The 20,795-nt window shown below is 38.5% G+C and overlaps 1 protein-coding gene across 1 annotated transcript; it reads left to right on the top strand.

Moving 5' to 3' along the window:
- The first annotated feature begins 6,382 nt into the window (after window positions 1-6,382).
- On the top strand, window positions 6,383-17,477 carry CCDC195 (coiled-coil domain containing 195). Its single transcript, XM_057744666.1, has 3 exons — window positions 6,383-6,644; window positions 11,799-12,045; window positions 17,354-17,477. Exons 1-3 carry the CDS (start codon window positions 6,383-6,385, stop codon window positions 17,475-17,477), a joined length of 633 nt encoding a protein of 210 aa, XP_057600649.1.
- Window positions 17,478-20,795: the final 3,318 nt, after the last annotated feature.

Consider the following 20,795-nt stretch of genomic DNA (forward strand, 5'->3'; position numbering starts at 1 on the left):
GCTAGAATCAGACTACACAGATAGGTTTCATTCCTACAATCATACGCCTCTCCATCCTCCCTCTCTCCTCAACTATGAAGCCCTCTCCCTACCTGTCTAATGCTACGTAGCAGATAGAATATTCAACCAGTATTCTTTAATTTTAAAACCTGATGTCACCCAACTAACATGTATTGAAAACTTACTAACTTCAAAGCACTTAAGAGTATTTATCATCATAAAGTCATTCAATCTTCACAATGACCCATGGAGATAATTGTCCTTATGTTCCCTTTACAAATAAAGATACAAGCTCAGAAAGAGGAAGAACTTGTTCTTGCAGCTGAGAGTTCATAGAGCCAGATCCTTATAGGATATCTTGCTGGAGTCTTCAACTTGGCCTTCAGTAAATGTTCACTAGAACAAGTTGATCTTGGAAAACTATATTACTTTTCCGGTCCATATTTTCTCATATGAAGAAGGACTCTGCCTCCTGGAAGCCACACACATTGGAAACCAAGAGGATTTATCTATTCCCTAGAACATGTTTTGTTGGATCTGCACAGTATATTTGAAATGTTCTGTTAGTTGCCCATCTTTAGAAGTGTAAAGATCTCTCACGATATCTGGATTCCAACTTCTTTTGGAAATTCTAAAGAACTGGAAACAGTAGAGCTGCATTTCTTCATGGCAACTGATGGCTGGAGCTGAGTAATTTTAGAACTCATCACATCATCCATTTATTTTATCTGCCTTTACTTTATAAGTCAGATTTAATAATGAGATAGTGACAGAGTAGAAGTTAGGTCCTTAGGACCCAGCATCTCCTCCCCGTCCATTATATCAGTTCAAATTTTTTGCACATGTGCCAGTTTCAGGGAAGACTTGATATTGTTATTCTCATTGGAAACTCACCACAGGCCAGTGGTAATCTATCAGATGGTGGATGTCCCTTCCCATATCTGTCTCCATGAAAGCCTCTTCACACACACAAACCCGGCCAAGCCAAGATCATCTCACATCTGGCTGGACAGGGAGACGGCCCATCCCTTCCATGTGGGTTGACCCAGGGCATTCTCAAACATCCCTCTCATAGGCTTATTAGCATTTCATGGATGCTGTGCCCGTCAAAAACTTCTCATCTCTTCCTTCCTTTCCACATGACTGCTCTACCACTGTGTGGTACTCAAATGTCAAAAAGATGACGAGATGTCGGACTGTCAAATCCGCTCCTGAGTCTGGGCTTCTGGCAACACCAGATGCTTCCGGTCACCTGGGAAATCACTCTGACAATAGCTACATATCAAGTTCAAGGTCAAAGTGAATTCTCAGCAAATGCTGCAAAAGTAGAATTTCTGAGCAGCTGTTTAAATAATTTATAACAGCAGAGTGTATGCTTGTTTGAAAAGTGAGACATAGATTTCGTGTAAGTGACATTTTTCTATTATGTCTTAGAGGGTAAGGCGACTGGGTACCTCCACATGGAAGGACACATGGTCCAGTGGTGATGATGCAGTCAAAATCCCTGAGTTCTAATCTGACCCTGCCCATCCTCTGTCACTGACTAAAACTGAAGGTTCTGACAGATAAAGAAGCCACCTGTCAATCCCACACACCATATTCCAGCAAGGCATGATTTTATGTCCAGAAAAAGGACATGCTGTGTCATCATCTATTTGAGAAGGATGGAAGGAAGGCACTTAATGCCAACACTCATTCACTGGAAAGCAGACATGCTAATGCAGTTCATCTCCTTTTTTAAAACGTTGCCCACAAATGTGGGAAAAGCCAAAGACTTAGTCCATTCCCACAGTGTCAGCTCATACTGGAGGCTGGAGGCATGAGGTTTTCTAGCTGATGTAGAAGATGAGGGAATTAGCTATGTGGCTATCTAAGGGGAGGCCCTTTCAATCACAGAGGGGCAGCTGGGACCAGGGTCCTAAGGCAGGAATGTGCCTGGAGTGTTAATGGAACTGAGAAGGCCAGTGTGATTGGGCCAGAGCCAAGTGGTGGCACAAGGAAGTGGTAGGAGATGAAATCAGACAGGAGTCAAAGACAGGATCACATTAGACCTCATGGGTCACTATGCGGACTTGCCTTCTACTCCCATTGAGCTGGAGGATCACTGGAGGCTCCTATGCACAGGACTGACTGATACCCAAGTGTGTCTTAGTATGTTTGCAACCACCTGGGCATGCAAATCTACTTTTTCAACTGTCGGTTTGATGAAATCTAAATACAGATCAAGTATTTCCAATGAAGAGTTAGTCTGAACTGTGATGGGATCTGAGTGTAAAATGCACACTGGACTTTAAAGACAGTGTGAGAAAAACTCTGTAAAATATCTCATTAGCAATTTTTGTATTTATTTGCATGTTGAAATGATAATATCCTGGAGCTACCGTGTTAAAGAAAACATGAAAATTAATTTGTTTTCTTTACTTTTTTAATGTGGCTACTAGAAAATTTGTAATGGTGTATGAGGCTTCCATTTTATTTCTATTGGATTGTGCTGTTCTAGAATAATTGTTGTAAAGCTTTAGTATGCATAAGAATAACCTAGGGAGGTTCTTACAGTGTGATTTACCAAATCTACTGAAAGAGAGTCCCAGTGGGCCTAAGGGTTGGGCCCACAGACCTGCATTTTAAGTAAGCATGCCCAGGTGACTCAGGAGTCTAAAGACCCCTGCTCTCTAGAAATAGGGTCCACAGTTTTGACTTTGGTTGTTCAAGAAAAAGCCCTAAAGTGCCATCAGGGAGTCACAGTGGCAGTGGCCGTAGCTCTTCTACCTGCCAACAACGCCCCACTTTGCCATGCCTCAGGCTGGATTTCCAAGCTAGTTTCTTGCCTGGATTATAACCTGTCAACCACTGCCATGGTCTTCAGACACTTGTTTCCTCTTGCCATCTGGACATCCCAGAGCATGCCGTTGGAGTTCTCCTTCAACCCCACTCACCATGTCTCCCCGCTTCTTACGGGACCCAATACCGCATCTACTCCACTGTACAAGTCAGTTCCCAAAATAGAAACTCTCTGAGCCCAGCCAGTCCTACTACATAAGACATCCATCCTCACCCTTAAAAATGAATCATGAGTAATTATAGAACCATCAATCCTAGCATTTATATAAAAATTTACTAATTCTGAACACCTTGCACTCATATATCAAATTTTTAAATTGTTATGACAACTATTAAAGACTACAGCTAATTTGATAAGAAAAAATTGCAGTTCTTACTAGCCTTGACTTCATTGCCATTTGACATAATCAAATGTCAACAAAGTCCCAAGAAAACGTAACGTCAGCTCATTTAAATAAATTTCTTTCATATTATTTACTTTTATTACTTAATTTTTTCATTATGGAAGTCTTTCATATAACTATAGAATTCTTAAAAATTCAGATAGCACGTAAGGGTAAATAAAAATCATCCAAAATCTTACCACACAGAGATAGGAATTGTTTTCCTTTCAGGGCATTTCTTTCTAATGCTTTTTATATGGTTCTGATTTTACTCTATAATGTATACTACTTTTTCACTCAACATTTTCAGGTTCAGAATGTTTTATGACTCCGTCATATTTTATTTATTCATTCTCCTCTTTTGAACATTTACATTATTTCCAATGTTTTACTATTAATGTGCAATGAGCATCCTTTTATAAAAATCTTTAAATATAACTACTTCCTTAGATAGCGTCTAGAAGGTAGAATTTAAAGGTCTACCATGAAGAATTCTTTAAACATCCCTGATATTTATTGTTAAATTGCTTATCAAAAAGACATGTCAATTATTAATAGTATTTGCATTAATTTTATTCATTTTTCAAAATCTTTGCTAAATTGTTACACCCTTCCAAAAAAGGATTTCACTGTTTTAATTTGCAAAATTGCTAGTGATGTTGAGCTTTTTTCACAGTTTTTGCCATTTCTATTTCTTCTAGGAATTAATTGACTGTAACTTTGTCCTGTCTGCAAATTCACCAATATTTGATGTTTTCATTATTATAGCTTCAGACTCTATTGAAAAATTTAATAAAGCAAGGACCCAACAAATACTCTTCATTTTCACATAATTCAAAACTATTGTCTACAGGTGATCTTTAGAATGATTTCATCAATTCCTTTAAAAAAAGAAAGAATTTTGACTTTCACTAAACCTATAAATTGGAAATTCAATTAAGACTTCCTTAAAATATACAGTCCTGTCACCAAGAGCATATTCTCTATTTTCCTGAGTTTTCTATTTCAATAAAATACTAGATTTTCTTCATTTTAAACCTTACAAACTTTTAATGGTAATTCCTGAGTAATTTTATATGTGGGGAGCCTATTATCAGTGGAATACTTTTCAATTATTTTATCCTATATAGTTAGTAACAGTACTTTGGAAAATACTGATTTTTAAATGTTTATTTTGTAACACAGGAGTAGATTACAAAATAAAATTTTTTGTTCACTTTCTTGGACTTTCTAGATATACAATCAAATTGTCTATAAATAATGACAACTATTCTGTCAATTTCAGCAGTTATACAAGTCATTTTCTTTTCCTGCTTTGTTGCACTGAATACAGTTTCAAGAACGGTTTTTACTGCCCACTTTGATGGAATATTTTCTATAGAAGACTTTACAGAAGCTATGGCAGTATACTCCAGGCTAGCCAGATGCCTTCAGGAGAATGCATCTAGACCTGGACATCTTAGTTCAAGAGGCCTTTCAACAAATGGAAGCGTATTCAAAAGAGAATGGCCATGATACAGACATAAGGTCCAAGAACCCACATTAGCTGACAGTTGAAAAAATTGGGATGTTCCTTCTGGTGAATAGGGACTCATTAGAACATGATGGAACAAGAATTTTCATTAAAACAAGGATTAGACTTGTCACATCACCTCTCCAAAGAGAAGAACTGGGAACAAGCTACATGGAGGCCCATTTTTGGTCAATGTAAATAATTTTAATTAAAAAGTAAGTAGTATACCTTGGTAGGAAGGGGACTTTCCTACAGGGGAAATACTCAAATATAGGGTCAATAATCCATTACAGAGATGTTGTGGAACAGATCTGAGTATCTCATAGGTGGTTGGACTGGATGACCTTTAAGATCCATCTTACTCCATATTCCGTATTTCCACAGCCACTTTCATAGCCTCTAGCAAGTCTGGCATACAAATGTTTACTGAAATTCATTTAAATACAAATAGAAGTAATATATCAAAGCAGCTACATTGTTTTTTTAGACTGACTTTTTAGTTAACACTTCATAAAATTTAAATACATATAATATTTAACTCACTATGAATAAAAAAGGAATAATACAGTCTCCCGTTACTCCCACCTACAGCCTTGGATCAATCAACCTGCCTATCTTATTAGGGTAAGCAAAAAAACATCAAAATGCATAGAAAACCTAAGGAAACAAATGTGCAGAGAAAACTATCACCATGAGAAATTATCTGATCATTTTTACCTTATCGTAAAAGAGCATTTATGTTTAAACATTAATTCAATTTCTAAACGGATACGGACCCTATCCTAAAATTCGTACTTTTCACTCCCAGCAAAGAAACCTCTTTGGGAAATAGGTAATGAAAGCTGTTAACTATTGCGTGGTTTTCTCATTCAAGATTAATGTTTAACCTGTATCTTCTTACATTCCCAGAATAGTCCTGGGCAGTCTTTGCCCAAGCAAACACTCTGAAACCAAATAACAGCAAAAATGCTTATAGTGTAGAAACCTACTGAGAAGTAATTACATGGTCCTTAACATTATCTTAAGGGATTTAGGTATAATTATCAACATGTTATTTAAATAATCTCACTGCAATTCATATGACTTCGTATGTTAGTTACCCTTAATCAACAGGTGTCGAAATTAATAATTTACCCAAAAAGTACAGAACTATGATATATTTTACAGAAAAGACAAGGCATAATTCTTACGTGCCAGTTTTGATGTGCTCGTGACAGCTGGTGATTCTATGAAACGTCCGATCCCAGAAATAGCAACAGAGAAAAAAACTTGAGTGGCTGGTAGGATGGTGAGTTCATGACAGAAACAAGAAACTCTGTTCCTCGCTGGAAATTTCTGGAGTGTCCTCTGAAGACACAAAGCAATATTCTAGAACTGTGGATTGATATGAAATGAAAGATACAAAGAAACACTCTGTTCTGAAAAACAAAACCCAGAATGAATAAGTCATGGAGCTCCTTTACCTCCCTTGACAGCCTAACTCCCCAGGTGCTGAAAGATGGCATAGAGAAGAGTGACATCTATTGTTCAGGAAGGTTTATGGGTGGGATCAACCTGTTCCACTGAGCAGATTGTGCATTTGGTTCATGAACAAACGTTGCCCTGTCCCCCCAAGGAGGAAACCAGAGCGACCTGAAAAGAGGCAATGGAAGCGAATACCCAGCTCATGAGAGTTATCCAGGAAATGCGGGCAGAGATCAATAAGCTGGAGAAAGAGAACCAAGCCCTCCGGATGAAGCTGACTTCAAGTAGTCAGAGAACCCCAGGCTCAGGGGGAGAATCAAAAGATGAGAAGGAAGACGAAATCACAGACCTCGGTAACCTTGGAGAAGCGCCCGGACAGTCTCCAGCAGCCCTTCACAGTGGTGTTTCCACTGATTCAGCCCCAGCTGTGAGGGAACACCAAGGTACCGAATGTCCATAGCTGTTTTGGGCTGTGCCCACCTTTGCAAATATCTCCTAATAATAGGTTTATTGTGCTTCTCACATAACTGCATAATTAACAGCGGTAAGTTCCATCCTTTTTCTTCCAGTAGACTAGCTTTGAATCCCTAGGCAAAAATTTCTTTAGCATCTTCAAGTAACATATTTTAACATTAAAGCTATCTCCAGATATTCCTGGAAAGATAAGGATGACAGATTTGTGAAAATCAGCCATATTAAAAAGAATGCTTTTTTCCTTTCTTGACTTCAAGCATTTAAATGCCACATAATACAACGCCGAATGGGTATGTGTTGAACGGCATGCTCACTTATTAAGCTAGAACAGTATTGCACAAGAGTTAAGTAGACGGATATCAGAGTCAGACACATATGGTTGCCAGTGATCTGACACTCGTTAGCCACTAGACTTAGAGCCAGCTGGGAGAAACCTTTAACCCTTCTTTTGTTCATGTGGAAGTGTTATAGTACCTGCCTCACGTGGTTGTGAGAATTGACTTTATTGATAAACTAAGTGCTGTAGAGCACCTGGCAAACACACAACAAATGGCAGATATTGTTTCTTATCCACGTTTTACAAAATCTTCACTGTCTTTATGAACATATGTTGCACGTAATTCAACTTACTTACTATACAGGTTGAAGGCTTCAAGACTGAAAGTCAACGTCTGATATATTCTAAAAAAATCAAATCTTTCACCTTCTATGGGAAAGACTTTCGACTGTGAGGACTATACATGAAATCAGAAATCAGGAGAGGGAAAAGTTTAAACGTCCTACATTTAAATGAGTGCTTCTCTACATACAGTATATTCAAATAAAATTAATATACGTAATTAAATACTCAAAGCGCTGAATATCCGCCGTCAAAGATTCAAGCAATGCCATCTAGAGGTACTGAACAGCTTGGCAATGGAACTTGTCCTATTTCTGTCTCGTTTTTTTCTGTTAAAGCGATTTCTCTCTAGCATGGGGCCCTATATTTCAAAGCCGGGAAGAGATTCCACTCAGTGTGTTTTCTCCTGTTGCCAAGTACAGCTCTGGATCTGAGGTAGTCTGTCTGTTGGTTATTTAGTAAAACTGAAAGAGTAACTTATAAGATAGACCCTCTCCTTGTTGGGGGGCAGGGGGGAGAGGAAGGTTAGATCATCTCATGGTGAAAAAAAAAAAGATATGGACATGTGTAGTATATCCTTTCTCCAGGCTTCCTCCACCTCTGAATTCTTGACATTTGAACTGAATAACTCTGGATTAGAGGAGTCTGTCCTAGAAATTGTAGGATGCTTAGCAGTTTTCCTGGCTTCTAAACACTAGTAGTACCTGCCTCTCCCCCTTCAGTCATGACCATCAAAAATGTCTTCAGAGATTCCAAATGTCATCTAGAGGACAGTATTTCCCCCAAATGAAAACCACTGCCTTGCTCCAAAGGTAAGCAACTCCTTCAAATCTATTTTCTATGACACTTATTCTAATGCAAAAGTAAGTTGGGTCTTAGTATATCTTGTGTTATTCTAAAACAAGTATCAAACTGTTCAAAGAACAAAGAACTTTTTAAACTCTCAGAGCCTGAATGTCATCAAATTTAAAGGAGGTTAGAATATTACTAAGAGCTAAATACACAATTGATACCATACTTCTTCAGCATCTGAATGGTGACTCCAATAAGAATATAAGCAATAAGTTCGAAAAGGACTAGTAAAAAGCATTTGGTGAAATTTAGACAACTCTTGCCAGTTGCACCAACAAAGCACAGAAAGAAATATGGTTTAAGTTTGTGCTTGGAAGCCCGGATGTGTTACTTCAAGTGATACTTATGTATGTCTTACGTGTGATGTTCTATTATGAAAGTGAGTGACCTCTACAGAAGGAACATTGGCCGGAGCATTTCAATGCCTGGGTTGTAGTTCCAGTTTTGTAATAGTTGGTCGATGCTGGATAGGTCACAGAAAATTCCTGATCTTAGCATTCTTGTGTAAAAATGAATGAAATGGATGCCTTCCAAGGCCTATTCCAACTGCAAAATTCTGTGATTCTATCAATGTGACATGCTTTTATGATCACTCTCCTCATCTGTAAAATGGAGAAAGTGATAGAATCTATCTTATAGGGCTGCTGAGACGATTACATGAGGTAGCACAAGTAAGACTCAACATGAGTTACTTAGTAACAGTTGTCTTACTATCATTGGATAGGTCTGAAAAATATTAGATGACTTGAGTATAAGTTTTTTATTAGCAGTTTTGGTAAGATATTGCTGATGTCAATCAAAATTCATCATAGAAATGAATGAATCATAGAAATGTAATTGCAAGTGAATCATAGAAATGTGCTACTTGGGAGGAACTTTAGAGCTTTAGAACTTTAGAGCTCATCCCCTTATTTCACTGTTGAAGATACAAGACCCAGAGAGATTAAGCATCTTGTCTGATGCTCTTTTGAAAACAACATAACGTAAACCTATTCTCTGAGAAGGAACGATGTGAAATCAGAAGAATGTCTCACTTTAAGAAAGGGAACCATTAAGAAAGGTCTGGAAGCGACTCACTTGGGAGTAAATTCTCATGGAAACACCTGTAAGTGTGCAAGCGTTTGGTAGGTATGAAATCCAATCCATCCGTCACGGGGATGTTGCCCTCACCCCTCCTGCCCTTTGCAATCTTACCTTTAGTCTACTAAGGAAGAGGTAATTTACTACAAAGAAGATGCAAGGAACAGCCCTTTACAGGGAACCTCCAGTACTGCTGGACCTCTAATTCTCTTCAATCTGCTCATGTCCTTTGCTGGCAACAAACTACATTTGACAGCAGTCTTTGAAATGGTGCTAATGACCCCATGATGCTGTGTGGAATATTTTTTCCTTTTATTGATAAGAAACTGAAGGATATAGATTATTTGTGACCCAGGGACTTAAACAAAGAGCCTGTTTGGTGATCAGTCAGGCTGGAGCACAGGTTCCAAATAAGAATAAACTTAACTTTGCTGTTATCAATATAATTTCCTCTGTTGTATTTTCCTACCATTCAGTATAAAGAGATTGTTTTATAATCCTCTTAAACAGAAACTTTTACGTTTGTCAATATTCATAAACCTGTTTTTAGATACTTATAAAAGTGATATATCATGGCCAAAGGAAGTGTTCAAAGATAATTTACGAATAGTATTTACAGTTAATTACTTCAGATAGATTTGAACTTAAACTCCCCCACAGACTCTTACCTAAAATGTGATCTTATATGGAGATATGTGTATAAAAACAGATGGTTGAACTTGGTGTACCCCCCAAGAAATAATAAATTAATTAATTAAATTAAAAAAAATAATAAAATAAAATAAAATGTGATCTTCTGCTCTTCCAAGCTATAAAAAGCCAGGGCAGCCTCCGCTTTCTGTAATGGCTGTATAATTTGCTGTTTGTGTTCTACAGACATGGGCCACAAATTTAAAAAAGAGAAAATTGTGCTTCTAGCACTCTGAAAACCTAAATACGATGCCAGGCTTTTTTATTCTTTCATGCTAGTTAATGGCAAAGCCGTGAAGGGAAAGAATAAAGAGTCAAAAAACATTCATTAAGTGCTCCCAGAAAGTGGAAACCAACCCATGAGGGCAGTGTCATTAGCCCCAGGGGTAATAGCTAGATGTCTAAGTAGAGATCGAATGATGGGCCCCAGGTCAGTTAGCACAGTGTTAGAAGTGAGATGCAGACAAACCAAGACTCCCTAAAGCAAAGCTCTTTTTTTAAAAAAAATATTTATTTATTTATTTATTGGCTGTGTTGGGTCTTCGTTGCTGCACTAAGGCTTTCTCTAGTTGCTGAGAGCAGGGGCTACTCTTTGTTGAGGTGTGTGGGCTTCTCATTGCGGTGGCTTCTGTTGTTGCAGACCATGGGCTCTAGGTGCATTGGCTTCAGTAGTTGCAGCCTATGGGCTCAGTAGTTGCTGCATGGGGGCTCAGTAGTTGTGGTGTACAGGCTTAGTTGCTCCTCAGCATGTGGGATCTTCCCGGACCAGGGCTCGAACCCGTGTCCCCTGCATTGGCAGGTGGATTCTTAACCACTGAGCCACCAGGGAAGTCCAAAGCTCCTTTAATTAAGGTACTTTCATTACAAGGAACAGAGATATGATTTACTTCAGTGAAAGAGTTTATTAGGAGACCCTTATGGACAGAAATTGGGTTGGAGGAGCCCTCAGAAACTAAAGCCATAAATCTCTCCATCTCTCTCAGGAGAACTCCTATTTCCCTCACAGATATCTTTCCTTCCTTTTTTTTTTTTTTTTTTTTTTTTCAATTTTTTGGCCATGCCTCACCATATGCAGGATCTTAGCTCCCTGACCGGGGATCAAACCTGCACCCCCTGCAGTGGAAGCACAGAGTCTTAACCACTGGAAAGCCAGGGAAGTCCCAAGACATCTTTACTTATTTCCACTTGTCTACCTTGCTTTCATCTCTCATTCAACAGGCTTCCTCTTAACAACTGTCCCAGCTAAAGCCATCACACATATTTCAGGCCAGTTGGCAGCAGCCAGTTCAATTATTTGTTCCACTAGCCATTCAGGTGATGAGGGGCTGTGGATGAGTGAATTCTTCTAGAATGAGGGGTGAGAAGCCGTCCAGAACTGCATCTCTAGAAGCTCATGTTCTTCCCATTTTAAAAGCATGTTTTATTATCTCGCTATGTCCAGGTCTCTGTTTATATTCTGCATTCTCAGGAAGGTCTTCCCTGACCACACTATTTGAAAAGCCTCCAGACACCTCCCTCATCTGTATCTATCCCTTTGCCCTCATCAGCCTTATTTGTCTTCCTAGAATTCATCACTATCTGAATTTTATCATATATTGTTTATCATCTGTCAGCCACACAAGAAGGTAAGCTCTATCCAGGCAAGAATTTTGTGTTGTTCAGTAACACACTCCCTTCTCTTAAAAAAAGTGCCTGGCTCAGGGTTGGAACTCAATTATTTGCAAAATAAATCAATGAATGAATGTCTGTTATGCAAAAAAAAAAAATCTAAAAACAAGTTTTGTTTAGTTAGTTTCAATAAAGTACTACCAACACAATCTTCCATTTGTGGATGTCATTAAAAGGAGAATTTTTAAACTTGAATTTTGTGTCTCCTGTACAGGCAACGTCATGATTGTTAGACGCTATTCCATTTCCTCACCAACTCATTCATTACCTGCAAATGATTCTTGGAAAGCTGGGGAAAAACATCCAAAGCGTGGAATTCTAGAAGCTCAAAGAGCAGTCAAATCACTGGCATATTCTTCAATTAAGAAGCAAGATAACGAAAAACAGATGTTTGCCCCAGATTCTTTTACCAGCAATGATTCCAGCCAAAGAGCCTTTTCTGAGCATGGTTTTGGTTACAGGTAATGTACAATCTGCCTCAAGATAGTTTATAGTTGCATGCTGTGATGGCTACTGAGAGGTTCCCCTGGATAAGCAGAGTCTTATCTAGTGGAAGAAATAAAACCAAATAGGCTATTAAGCCAAAATAATTTCCATCATACTTACGTCTGTTTTGAGAACCAAAAGAAACAAATGCATTCGAGATCAAATGCTACCCTCTAATAGATGCCTCTTATAAGTGGAGAACCATCAGTCTTCACTTACTCATCAAGCAATAATGATTATACTCTGAGCTGGGTGCTGGTGACCCAAGATTCTGCAAAAGCAAAACATTATGTTCCAAACTTTCATTTAGTGACAAAGATGCACAAGTAAACTGACCACTACGATAAAGAGTGTCTTAGGGAGAAGACACAGTTACATTAGGAGCTGAACACAGAATTCCTCTCCAAGAAAGAACTGTTCTTGTGGAGGAAGGCGCCTTCATGGGCTTTTGTGGGTATACGAAAAGACCCTTTAGGCATAAGCCAAACAGGCCGAGAGACAAAGAGAAAACTGACCTGTTCTGCAGAATACATGAATTGGTATTTAAGGGGTTAGGAGTAGCCTGCGAATGGGAGGGACTGAGGAAACATCTGAGAAATAGGCTGGGAATCTTTAAGAGGAAAGTTGGCTGGTAGCCCTTGTAGCAAGTAGAGCCAAGGGCTCTTTCAGAACGAAATTGTCACTGTCAAGCACTGCTGTGTTAGAGCATCACCTCCCCTCCCCCACAGTCTGCATTTCTACCTCCCAATGCCCAGTCACACCCTAACTGTTTATCAAGAGTCTATACACACTACTATATATTATAGATAATCAATAAGGACCTACTGTATAGCACAGGGAACTCAACTCAGTATTCTGTAATATCCTATATGGGAAAAGAATCTGAAAAAAAAAAAAAGAAACATGATACAGTTATTAAAAACAAGTCTGTACACATTTGTATCCTTTGAAGAGAAGGAGAAAAATCAAGAAAAAGAGACCTGGTTTCACGATTCACTTATAATGAGGAAGAGAAAATGGAATAAATATGGTTGTTGAGAGAATAAGTGAGTCATCTAATTCACCAGTGGCAGGAAATCAAATCGAAGGGATAATAATTAATAGGCCTGCAGGAATTCTCATAAATATTGGAAAGAGAACTGGACTTCCCGCTGGATGTGGGATGCAAAGGCTGAGCCAGTTTTATTTGAGTTTTACAAGGCAGGATGAAAGCTGTGTTTCACTTGCAGAAAGTTCTATCATAAGAGCAGAGAGAGGAACCTGGGTCAGGAAGGACAGGCAAAGAGAAATGGAAAGTTCATCCCAGTTGAGCAAAAAAGACAAGAAGATAGAAGAAATCATGACTATGGAGAAAACTAAAAGTAGGGAAGTCCCCTGGTGGCACAGTGGTTAAGAATCCACCTGCCAATGCAGGGGACACTGGTTCAAGACCTGGTCCGGGAAGATCCCACATGCCGTGGAGCAACTAAACCCTCAAGCCACAACCATTGAGCCCACGTGCCACAACTACTGAACCCTGCATACCTAGAGCCCGTGTTCCACAACTCGAGAAGCCACCGCAATGAGAAGCCTGTGCACTGCAACAAAGAGTAGCCCCCTCTCACTGCAACTAGAGAAAGCATGAACGCAGCAACGAAGACCCAACTCAGCCAACAAACTGATTAATTAATTAATTAATTAATAAAAGTAGGGAACTCAGTGAGGGTGGAGAAGTTAGCAGGATCCACCATAAAAGGCCTTCCATGGAATGCTAGGAGCATGTGCTTTACCCAGTAATTACTGGAAGCTAGTAAAATAAGTCTTTATGAAAATTTTCAAAATACACAAATATTCAGAAACTAATATTACAAATACCAATGTATTCATCTGCAAGAGTTTTATCATATTATATCCAGATATTCTTATATATAAAAGAAAAAATGTTACTAATAAAGAGAGAGGGCCTATGTCTCTCTTCCCCTATCCTGCTGAGGGGGGTGAGTCTTACCATGTGTTTTGCTTCTATCCTTTCATCTTATTTTTTATGCTTTCATTACATACATTCATTCATTCAGCAAATACATCTTAAGGGTGTACTACCTGCTGGGCAGGATTCTAGGCACTGAGGATACAGCAGGAAACAAAATTATCAAAAATCTCTGCCAATGTGGAGACTTCGCCTTTGTAACATGATGATCAAAAAACATGAAACTACATGAAGTGTATATTACGTTAGATGGTGAGAAAAGTAAACCAACCAAAGGAAAAATGAAGAGTTTGAAGAGCAAGTGTTGTTGAAATTTTTTATATTGTAGCCAGAAAATACCTCACTATTTGAATAAAGAGGGGAGAGAGAGTGTTCTGGGGATATGAGCAGGGGATTGTGGAGGCGGGGAGTGGGGAATCTCCCCAGGCATTGAGAACAGCAAGTGCCAGAGGCCTGGGTGGGCCCGCGACTGGTGTTTGAGGAAGGGCAGGGAGGCTGCCCTTGAGTGCAGTGGAGGGAGCAAGAGACACAGAGAGGGATGAAGGCAGAGAGCTAAGGGTGGCCTTCCACTCCCTTCCAATGATTCTGGATTTACTCCAAATGAAGAGGGACACAGAACATACTCTTTTCATTTTATATATATATATATGGAGCTCTGTTTTGAAAAGACTATAGGAAAACAATACAGAAAGCAAGGAGAACCAGGTTTAAGGCTAAAAACATAATTTAGGCAAGAAATGATTATTTCTTGGCCAATGGCGATAACTGGATGATTTCTAAATGTTTTGAAGGTGGGCCAACAAGATTTGTTAACAGAGCAGATGTGGGATATGGAAACAAGAAGCGTACACCCAACCGTTGTGTTCCAATGGCCATGTGTTTTCAAAGAGGGAGGAGGGAAGAAAGGCAGAGATGTACTCTTTGTCTAAATAAAATTATGTATATGTAGTATACAGTTATATAAAACATGAAGTGTTCATTATTTTTAAATTGCAAATTACAAAATATAAATGTAATATAAAAAGTAAAAAGTATAAAAAGGAAAATCTTCCATAATTCCACTGCCTAAGAAACTATCATTGAGATTTTAAGGATATCTTTCCAGGCTTGTGTCTACATAGTCTGTAATTGTACAGTGAATATACTATAATGCTTTAGTTTTTGCACTTAAACCATTCTAGGCTCACAGACCTATAATACTAAACTGAGAAATGTAGCAGTATTAATTTTCCCATTTCAACTCGTATTATTTTCTCTGATAGTTTGGGGACCTAGCCAATGTTTATAATGTATTATTTTTCTGAAGCAAAATGTTTTCCAACTTCCAAGCTGCCAACAAATAAACTATTAGAACACAATCCATTTCTAATTTGGAATCTACTTTAATTTGAAAGATTGAGCCAATTGTGGAATTGTGTTAAAGCAAGAAAGTCAGTAATGGCTTAAAATCAACAGCTGGGCTGGCATAAAACCCAGTAGATACAGAGAACTGTTGAATAGGAATTAAGATTTTATTTATTTATTTTTTGTAGTCCTTTTTTATTTTGTCTTTTACTTTCTCAGGAATTAACTAGTAAAGTAACAACTCATTACATTATTCCTCTAATTTTGGGGTAAATTCATTTCCTTTCTAATAGCTTTCAAAAAATCTTACAAAGATTTATCAAGAACCAATTCGAACTAGCTTTCCAATCAATGAAACATTGTACCTAATTTGGTCGTGAACTTTTACATTATTTTACTGAGAAAGTATTTTACAGAATAATGCCAACGTCAATATGTCTAGGAACCAATGCTCTCCAGAAACTAGAGATTGGATTTTAATTTTTTCCCCAATTTTGACATAGAAACCCAATCTTTCCCCCCCTGCATTTAAGAAAAAAAAATAACCTCAGGCTGTTGAAAAGATTAAGGAAAAGGGTCCATACAGACAATTAAACTTCGAAATGCTTTATTACCAATAGGAGAAAACAGATACATTAAAATAAATACATTGTCTTCTTTTCCTAAGCAAAGTGGTTAAGAAGACAGCCTCTGGAATCAGATGGCTAAAATCCCAACTCCATCAATTGCAAACAGCATGGTCTTGGCAAAGTTATTAATCTGTCCTATGCCATAGTTTATTCTTTTGTAAAAAGAGAATCATAACAACAGGCATCTCATAGTTTTTGTGAAAAATAAATGGGAAAGGGCTTCCTAGGTGGCGCAGTAGTTGAGAATCCGCCTGCCAGTGCAGGGGACACGGGTTCAATCCCTGCTCCAGGAAGATCCCACATGCCGTGGAGCAACTAAGTCCATGCACCAAAACTATTGAGCCCATGCACTGCAACTACTGAAGCCCAAGCGCCTAGAGCCCGTGCTCCACAACAAGAGAAGCCATGGCAATGAGGAGCCCACGCACCACAATGAAGAGTAGCCCCCACTCACTGCAGCTAAAAAGAAAGCCCGCGCACAGCAAAAAAGACCCAACACAGCCAATTAAATAAACAAATAAATAAATAGAATAAATGAGATAGTCAAGTGAATGCTTGCTAAGTGGCAGAGCAATTATTATTTTATTAATCCCAGCATACGAAACAACTGGCCTTCCTCCCAAGAGAGGGAGCAGAAACAGGCCACTAACTGCCCATTCAGTGAAATTATGGCCTTATCTAATTAAAGAGAGAGAGAGAGATCAAAACTAGAGAAAAGGTGATAATTTAAACACTATTCTTTAGGCTTATTCCTGGGAACACTTTATCATGGTTTATGTCAAAATTACATACACCACCATTCAAGAGGAAAGGAGAAGTGGGCAAAATGAAAAGATTTAATCCCTCAGATAACACTGGGTCACTGCTGTCACTTCTGTCTCCCCTTCATTGTTCAGGTGTGATGGAGATGCAGTTAATTCAAAATCCAAACTGCACATTGATCGGGATTATAAACTAATTGCCTCAAATTTCTGCTTCATTTCAGCTGAAGAGCTTTGATGTGCAGGACCCTTTGCCTGAGAGAACATGATATTCTTCAACTTTAAATATCAAACTAGTAATCCTGAGACATACAAACCTTGCCTCAATAGTTTTACATTTTAGTTTTATCAGTACTATTCACTGGGTTTAATCAAAAGGCCAATTCCAATATATTTTCATGCTTTACTATTGAACAACTAAACAAAAAAAAATTATGATAATATTTAAGGTGAACATTTGACACTTTAGGCATTACTTGGTGACGTGGAAAAATAGTAACTGTTTTGTACAAATAGTGAATGTTTTTGTATAAAGGCTTACTAAAATGTTTTATTTCTCTCTCTCTCATTCTGCTTTCTTCAGGGACAAGATAAAGACAGTCAGTTTCCTGTTACCCATGAACATGTCTTCATGTTCCAAAAATTCAAGTTCTTTGAAATACTTACCAAATCAGACCACAAACCAGCTAAGTACCATTACAGAATAGGATATGTAAGGTGGTGAAATTTCAGAAACAGTTGATTCCCAACCTGCGGGAACACTGAGGCCTGGCTGGGTCAATGTCCCCCCTGCAAAGAGTGCTGACAAGATGCTCAGCAAGACACACAAATTACTCGGCGTTGGGTCAATAGAGGCATCAGTGGACTTGGCCAAGAAATGGAAGCCATCACTTCATGTCATTGTTGATGTGTGCTCAGTGGCTGTGGTAGTCTCTCTATGCAGCGTGTGAGCAAGTAAATGTCATTAAATTAAATTGCAAGCTCAGTGTTTCGTATCTGTGTTATGCTATGAGGAAATGCTCCTGTTCCCATTGTGTGTCCCTCTCCAGTTGAAACTACAACAAATTTAGAAAAAAAATTCTATTTTTGATTATAACATAGAAGCCGTAGTGATTATCCTTCTAGTTAACTGTGTGTTGTTACTTCTCCGGTACAAGCTCACTTGGTTTTTTAATATCCTGCATTACTGGCACGTGGACACAAACACAGCGTATGTTGTGGGCTCAGAGTAACTGTGCACTGGCTAAAGGCAAAGACACTCATCCTGGTTGAAAGGAGAGAGAAGAAGGTTCAAATGATCATTACTTACGGGTTGGGAATCTCAAAAGTCCCTCAAATCCTGAACTTCTGGTCAAGAGACTAGAAGTCTCAGAACTCCCTCCAGGTTTACAGCAATCATGTTCTAATACCAATACGTCTTTTAAACAAATATATTAAAATCTCCAGAGTGTTAAAATGCAGATGTGAGGGCTCCAGACAGGAAAAAGACAAGAAATTCACATTTTAAACAAGCCTTCCCAGGTGATTTCTTAAACTGCTATGACTGTGATCCATTACTGTAAATGCTAAGAATCACAGGGGTCCCTAGATCTGATGCCAAGTTGAAGAAGCAATGAAGCAAAGAAAGGACATGAATAGGCCTATCTATTTCTAAGAAGGTTTTTAATAATCATAAGAGAGACTCCTAGAAGGGAAACAGATGAATCAACGTATACCCTGATGTAAAAGCCAAATAATGGGTCAAATGCTTCTTTTATTTATGATATTCATTTAAGATTAACAATATGCTCAACATCATAACAGATGTACAGTAAGACGAGGTTACAACCGAAGGGGAAAGATACAAATGAGACGTAAAAACATTCATCTGGGAATAAAGGCACACACCGAGTAGATAATTAAGCTATTAACCTATGTGATTATTGGCATTTTTAGTTCATGCACAATTCTATTCTCTGCATATTTACAAGATGGCGAATTTTGTGTTAACATCAAAGAAACATTTCCCAAACATTTTTTAAAGCAATAAAAAACAATCACCCAATTGCAAAGTTATAATAACAAATCACCCCCAATGCCAAGCATGGCTAGGATGTGACTGGCATTTCACACATATTCTGTGACCTGAACTGAATTAAGTTACTTGAGTCTAACACTGCCTAGTGAAAAATACCACACCGTCAAATTTTAAACTTCGACATTAAATCATTTAATATCACGATGAAAGAAACAAAGCCCCATCTCTGTTCCCTGACTCTCTGCAGAGTTTGATAGTAAACCTTCTGAGCATATTTTTAAGTACAATGAACTACAAAGAACTGGAAAGTTATCACAGTTATGCTCTGATCCACCATTGTATTTGTCTTCTTCTGTGATCCGAACTTCTGTAAATCAGGAACCCAAATGTCCAGCAGGGACAGGGAAATGACAGAAATAAGTGCGGGCTCTGGAGAACAGGTGTACGCACAGCCCAGCCAAAGGGGGCTGCAGCTACTCACCCTTGTGAGGCTGTGTGAGGAACTGGACACTCCATTGTCACGTGGTCTATTGTCCAAGGGATCTTAAAATCTGGATTTTTATGCAAAATCTCCGGATTCATAAATACTGGCTTTATGTTCAGTTTTTAAAACATTGTGAAGGACTTCCCAGGTGGCACAGTGGTTAAGAATCTGCCTGCCAATGCAGGGGACACAGGTTCGATCCCTGCCACGGAAGATACCACATGCCACGGAGCAACTAAGCCCGTGTGCCACAGCAGTTGAGCCTGCGCTCTAGAGTCCGTGAGCCACAACTATTGAGCCCTTGTGCCACAACTACTGAAGCCCATGCACCTGGAGCCCATGCTCTGCAACAAGAGAGGCCACTGCAATGAGAAGCCCGTGCACCACAATGAAGAGAAGCCCCCACTCGCCGCAACTAGAGAAAGCCCATGTGCAAGAATGAAGACCCAACACAGTCAATAAAATAAATAAATAAATAAATAAATAAATAAATTTATAAAAAATAAAAATAAATAAATAAAACATTGTGAAAACCAAACACAATATGTCTAAAGACCAGATTTAAGATACCAGGTTTCAACCTCTGACTTAAATGCAATTTCTAAAACATAGAAATCCAAAATGAGAAAGTGGATCCAGGAATCTACAGTCTGGAGAATGGAAAGGGAGAAGGAAGTTTGAGATTGGAAAAGAGGATAAGATGGTATAGGAAGTGAAGTCTACTTAGACAAAAAGGCTGAAGTTCTATATCTTCACAAGATTATAGCTTAATCCAGAGTCAATACATATTTGCTCACAGAATCAAAACATAATGTGAGAAAGCATGGGCTGAGTTTTGTTTTAAAACTTTTATTATATATTTTTGTCTGTTTTACATTTTTCACTTGTATAGAACTCTTGGCAAACAGTCTGGCTGACCTTTCTTTTGGTAGGAAAAGAATATCCTAGAATTAGAGGATCATAAAATTTTCCAACATAATTCTGGTTTCTGTCCATAATTGCAAAGAATAAGCATAGCTCAGGGAAGTTACTCCACTAGTCTGAGACTAGTGGCAGAGTTTAGAGCAAAGCCAGCTGACTCCTTCTATAAGAATTCTGTGCTGCCCCCTGCATGTGCTACACTAAGCCAGTCATTACATTTAAGATGTTTGTAATCTGAGACTTTCTCAGCAAGTGAAGATGATCTCAATGTTCTCAATATCCAGGGTATCTAAGGATCAAATGAGATCATATATATGGAAATATTGCATAAAACACTAAACAAATACGAGACACTGTTATTTTGTTTCATTCAAAAGGTAGGCTCCCAACACGTGTCCAACTTTAAATCAAGCTGTTCAATTGGTAAAAATGTATATGTGAAACTTCTAGCTTTTGTGCTTTCCAGTTTTTTATTTTCTCTTGGAAAGATGAACAGCAAGACTCTTCCCTGGCATGCAGAGTCATGTACTTTACCTGGAAAGAAGAGGAAAAAGAGAAAGAGGAAGAAGGAAGAGAAGCCTCCCCATGATGAATTCTTGATGG

This window comes from Hippopotamus amphibius, chromosome 8 (genome assembly GCF_030028045.1).
Source record: "Hippopotamus amphibius kiboko isolate mHipAmp2 chromosome 8, mHipAmp2.hap2, whole genome shotgun sequence".
NCBI classification, from domain to species: domain Eukaryota; kingdom Metazoa; phylum Chordata; class Mammalia; order Artiodactyla; family Hippopotamidae; genus Hippopotamus; species Hippopotamus amphibius.